Consider the following 5,784-nt stretch of genomic DNA (forward strand, 5'->3'; position numbering starts at 1 on the left):
GCTCCCGGTGGCGGGCATCAGTCGACCTGCCCTAAGGGGCTTGCCTGTTTTCTACCGGGATGTGTTAAGAGTGAGGAATCTGGTTGTTTTCAGCCAGCGTGTTGCTCCACGAGGGGAGGGGGATGTTGCGGCTGCGGGAGTGGCCGGTCCTCAACAAATCATGGTGGGTGTCGAGGAGAGGTGTGCGCCCAGAGTGGTTTTAAATGAGCCCTTACCCGCTCCGTCAGATCTGCTCTTTGGGCCTCGGTTCCGGGATATATCTCGGGCACCGGCTCCACACAACCTGAGCCGCCTTTCGGAGATGACCAGCATGCCGTTTCGTGACGCGAAGAGACGCTCACTGTATAGAATGTTCCTGCACATTCTGCACCTCCTTGCCTTCGTCTCCCGTCCCGACACACCATGGCGGACGGTGTTACCACCTGAAGGAGGGGAAGGTCCCCAGTGGGGGTCCCTCTACAAGGGAGTTGTCCCCCTATACGTGGGGGACCTGGGGTGGAGAGTGCTGCACAGAGCGGTGGCGTGTAACAAACTTTTGAGTCGGTTCACGGACTCGTCCGCTGCCTGTATTTTTTGTGGCGAGGAAGAGACCGTGTTCCACATTTATATGGAGTGTGAGAGGCTACTGCCCCTGTATCAATATCTGAAGGGGTTGTTCCTAAAGTTCTGGTTACATTTTAGTCCTACGATTCTTGTGTTTGGACACAAGGCAGGGTGTGGGGAGAGCCAAGTGGGAGGGTGGGACCTACCTGTCGGTCTACTCCTGGGCCTGGCCAAGATGGCCATACGTGGGTCCAGGCAGCAGGCGATGGATGGTCAGGCAAGAGTCGGCTGCTTGCCCCTCTTTCGGGCCTACGTCCGTGCACGTGTGTCCCTGGAGAGGGAACATGCGGTGCTCACGGGGACTTTGGAGGTATTCCGTGGGCGCTGGTCACCGCGCGTGGGGTTGAGAGTATTGTGAATAATGATTGTAATGTTGTACTATAATGACACGATATAATGTAAGTCCTTTATGTGTATGGCTTGATCTGTTGTATGATTTGATGTGTTGAATAAAGTCTTTGGAAAAAAAAAAAAAAAAAGAGAGAGAGAGAGAGAGAGAAGTGTAAAGAGAGAGGATGTACCAAGAGATAGAATTGCCTCTCGAGAGATTAACACATAAAGTGTGAGATAAAGAGTGTGTGTGTGTGTGTGAGAGAGAGAGAGAGAGAGAGAGAGAGAGAGAGAGGCCTTCTGTGGGCGCTGGTCACCGCGTGGGGTTGAGAGTATTGTGAATAATGAATGCAATGTTGTATTATAATGATACTTGATATAGTGTAATTTTTGTTTATGATTTGATGTGTTGTATCATATGTTTGTGTCGAATAAAGTTTTTGAATGAAAAAAAAAAAAAAAAAAAAAAAAAAAAGAGAGCAATCAATAAAGGGTTATAGGTCTATTGGGAGTTTATGTACAGGGACATATCTATCCATGCACTGTCTACTTGTATTTATATTTGTGCATTTTAAATATGTATGTCATGTTTTATACTTTGGCAATATAACGATGTATTTTATCGTGCCAATAAAGTTTTTTAAATTGAAAATTGACAGAGAGACAGACAGAAAGTGAGAGACAGAGACAGGTTCAATCCTGCAACGTGAGAGTGCGCATGTGCGGTGCCGGCGGTCTCGACATTGCCGGCAGCCGCGCGTGCGCAGTGAGGGGATAAATGGACTACAATTCCCAGCGCTCCTTGCGCGTCTGGGCCTAGTCGGGAAATGTTTTGGGACAAAGAGAGAAGGTGGAAACGAGAAAAGGAGAGAGAGAGGGAGGGAGGGAGGAGAAGGAGAGGAAGAGGGAGGACAAAGGGGGAAAGGTAGAAGAAAGAAAATGAGAGAGAGAGAGAGAGGGAGAGGAAGAGAGAGTTAGAGAATGAGAGAGAGGGAGAGAGAGAGAGAGAGAGAGAGTTAGAGAATGAGAGAGGGAGGGGGAGAGAGAATGAGAGAGAGAGAGAGAGAGAGGGGGAGAGGGAGAGAAGAAGAAGAGGAGGGAGAGCGAAAAATAAGAGAGAAAAGAGGAGAGGGAATGAAGTGAGAGAAAGGAAGGAGAGGAAGAGGTGGGAGGGAGGAGAGAGAGAGGAGAGAGAGAGAGAAGAGAGAGAGCAGGGGAGAGGGGAATGGGAGAGAAAGAGAGGAGAGAGAGGAGAGAGAAAAGGGGGGGAGGGAGAGAGAGAAGGAGAGAAAGAGAAGGAGAGGGGAGAAGGAGAAAGGAAGAGGGAGAATGGGGGGGGGAGGATGGACAAAGGGAGAAAGGTAGAAGAGAGAGAGGGAGAGTGGGGGGAGAAAGAGGGAGAGAGGGAAGATGGAAGAGAGAAAAGGGGGAGAGAGGGAGAGGGAAGGGGAGAAAGAAAGAAAGAAAGAAAGGGAGAAAGAGAGGAGAGGGAGAAAAGGGGATGGAGGGAGAGAACTGGAAGAGAAAAAGAGAGAGAGAGGGAGAGGGAGGGAGAGTGGGGGGAGAAAGAAAGGAAGAGGGAGGCAGGGGGAGAGATGAGGAAGGGAGAGAGGGGAAGCGAGGGTGAGAGAGTGAATGGAAGAGTTAGAAAGGAAGAAAGAGGGAGGGGGAGAGAGAGGAGGAGAAAGAGGGAGAGAGGGAAATAGATTGAGGGGAGTAAGAGGGGGAAGAGAGGAGGGAGAGAGGGGAGGGAAAGGGATGATGCAGGGGATGTGAGGGGAATGTGGATGGAAGAAGGATCTGTGTCTCACCATCTCCCTCTTTCTCTCCCCCTTTCACTGCCACCTCCCACCATCCCCGCTTCTCTCTACCCTTCCCTCTCTCCCCTTCCCTCTCCCTCTCTCGCCTTTCCCTCTCCTTCCCTTTCACCCCCTTCAATCTCAATCCTTCTCCCCTTTCCTTTCTCTATCTGCCATCACTCTCCTATCCCTCCGCACTCCCCTCTCTCTTCCCTTTCCCACCCTCCCTGTCTCCCTCTCCTCCCTTCCCTCTCTCCCCTTGCCTCTCTCCTTCCCTCTCCCTCTCTCCCACTCTCACCTCCCACTCACTCTCTCAATCTCACCCCTTTCTCCCCTCTCTCTCCTCATTTCCCTCACTCCCTCCCTCTCTCTCTCTCCCATCCCTCACTCCCCCCCCTCCTCTCTCTCGTCTTCCCTTCTCTCTCCTCTTCCCCCCTCTCCCCCTTCCCCTCTCTCCTTTTCTCTCTCTCTCTCTCTCTCTCTTTCTCTCTTCTTCCTCTCTCCACCGCCTCTCTCTCCCTGAACTGAGAGAGGGAGAAAGAGGGAGAAAGAGTGAGAGAGAGAGAGGGAGGTAGTGTCCCCCTCTCTCCCTCTCTCTCTCCCTCTCCCTTTCCCTCTCTCTCTCTCTCTCCCCCTCTCTCTCCTCTCTCTCCCCTCTCTTTCTCCTTCTCTCTCTCTCCCTCTTCTCTCCTCTTTCTCTCCTTCCCTCTCTCCCTCTATCTCTCCCTCTCCCTCTCTTTTTCTCCCCTCCATTTTCTTTCTCTATCCCCTCTCTCTTTCTCCTCCTTTCCCCTATCTCCCTCTCCTCCCTCCCTCCTCTCCCCTTTTCTCTTCCCCTCCCTCTCCTCTCTCTCTTTTCTCTTTCTTCTCTCCCCCTCTGACTCCCCTCCCCTTTCTCCCCATCTCTCCCCTCTCTCTGCCCTTCCCTCTCTCCCCCCTTCCTTTCCTATCTTTCCATCTTTCGCTCCCCTCTTTCCTTCTCTGTCTCTCTCTCGCCCCCTCTCTTTCTCTACCCTCTCTCTTTCTCCCCCTCCCTTTCTTTCTCCCTCCCTCTTCTTTTCTCTTTTCCAGGAGAGGAGGGGAGAGGAGAGGAAAGGAGAGGAGAGGAGGGGAGAGGAGATGAGATGAGAGGAGGGGAGAGGAGATGAGACGAGGGCATATACAATGGAGGTGACATTACCGGAGGAAGAAGGACTGCCCAAGGATTTTCTGCGACTGGAATTGGATCTGTGTTCTCAACTTGCCGAGATCGTTTCCCCCCTCCCGTCTCGTACGTGTACAACCCTCTGGAGTATGCGTGGGGCCCACACCGACAGTACGTGGAGAGGTTCTGCCGAACCCCCAAACAGTTCCTCTTCCTGGGAATGAACCCTGGACCGTTTGGGATGGTGCAGACTGGAGTAAGTGTGTGTCCCCACTCTACCCTCCCCTCCCTTTCTCTCCCTCTCTCTCCACCTCGATTCCTCCCCTCCCCTCCCCCGCCCCGTCCTCTCTCCCCCCCCTCTCTTCCCCTTCCCCCCCCCCTATTTCTCCCTTTCCCACTGTCTCTCTCTCCTCCTCCCTCTCCTCTCCCCTCCCTTTATCTCCCATCTCTCTCTCCTCCCTCTTTTTCACACACATGTCTCTCTCCCGCCCCTCTCTCTCTTATGAACCCCCCCTCTCCCCATCTCCCTCGCTCTCGTTCTCTCTCACACATACATTTCTCTCTCCCCTTCTCTCCCATATTTCCCCCTCTCCCAATCTCTCTCTCTCTCTCTCCCAATCTCTCTCTCTCTCTCTCTCCCTCTCGCTCTCTCTATCTCTCTCTCTCTCTCTCTCTCTCTCACTCCCCCATCGACGGCACCACTGTCTCCCCTCCCCTCTCCCCAGGCCCGCAACCTTGGCGTGATCTTTGATTCCACCCTCTCCCTTGAGCCTCACATCCGCCATGTCATTAAAACCTCCTTCTTTCATCTCTGCAACATCGCCAAACTCAGACCTTCTCTCACACCGCCCGCTGCTGAAAGACTCATCCATGCCTTCATCTCCTCCCGACTGGACTGCTGTAACTCATTTCTCCTTGGCATCAGCTCCACCTACATCAACCGACTCCAACTGGTCCAGAACGCCGCCGCCCGACTCATCACCCACACCAAATCCTGGCATCACATCACTCCAGTCCTCAAACAACTTCACTGGCTTCCCATCTCCCACCGGATCACCTACAAAATCCTGGTCCTCACCTACAAAGCCCTCCACCATCTGCCCCCCCCCCCCCCATATCTCACTGACCTCCTCTCCCCCTACCAACCCTCACGGTCCCTCAGATCCACATCAGCCGGTCTCCTCTCCATCCACAAATCCAACCTCCGCAGTTTTGGGGACAGAGCCTTCTCCAGGGCAGCTCCCAGGCTCTGGAACTCCCTCCCCCAACTGATCCACAATTCCGTGTCCCTCACCATCTTCCAGTCCCGCCTCAAGACCCATCTCTTCACCTCTGCCTATCCTTAGCCCCACGTCCCCCTCCCTTTTCATCTGTGCATTAATTGCCTCATATTGTGTTTTGAATTGAATTCTGTCTTTACTTTGTGTACTAGTCATGTCTCTACTATTTATTTCATTCCCCTTACATGTTTTTCCTCTACCTGCTAAATTTTTGTAAGGTGTCCTTGAGACTCTTGAAAGGCGCCCATAAATAAAATGTATTATTATTATTTCTCTCTCCCCCTCTCTCTGTCATATTTTCCTCCTCTCCCCATCTCTCTCGATCTCTCTCTTTCTCTCTCTCTCACACACACACAAACTTTTCCCCCTCTCCCCTCCCTCCCTCTCTCTCCCTCTCCCTCTTTTTGTACCTATCACACACATACGGCCCTCACACTCTCCCCCTCTCTCCATGTACTGTTGGTGCCGTTTGCGGATGTGGGGGCGGTGTGGGACTGGCTGGGGGTGCGCGGGGCGGTGGGACGTCCTGTGGGAGAGAATTCTACCCCTCTCTCACACACACACACATATCTTCTCTCCTCCTTCTCTCTCTCCCTGTATCTCAATCACACACACACACACAGTCTCT

At 52.7% G+C, this 5,784-nt stretch overlaps 1 protein-coding gene across 1 annotated transcript in view; it reads left to right on the forward strand.

Moving 5' to 3' along the window:
* The first annotated feature begins 1,727 nt into the window (after positions 1 to 1,727).
* Positions 1,728 to 5,784, forward strand: part of smug1 (single-strand-selective monofunctional uracil-DNA glycosylase 1) — a 10,534-nt gene continuing 6,477 nt past the window's right edge. Inside the window, 3 exon segments of the mRNA XM_055665434.1 lie at positions 1,728 to 1,783; positions 3,804 to 3,981; positions 3,984 to 4,132. Of these exon segments, the coding sequence (XP_055521409.1) occupies positions 3,897 to 3,981; positions 3,984 to 4,132 (234 nt within the window). The 5' untranslated portion in view covers positions 1,728 to 1,783; positions 3,804 to 3,896.

This window comes from Leucoraja erinacea, unplaced genomic scaffold (genome assembly GCF_028641065.1).
Source record: "Leucoraja erinacea ecotype New England unplaced genomic scaffold, Leri_hhj_1 Leri_1251S, whole genome shotgun sequence".
NCBI classification, from domain to species: domain Eukaryota; kingdom Metazoa; phylum Chordata; class Chondrichthyes; order Rajiformes; family Rajidae; genus Leucoraja; species Leucoraja erinaceus.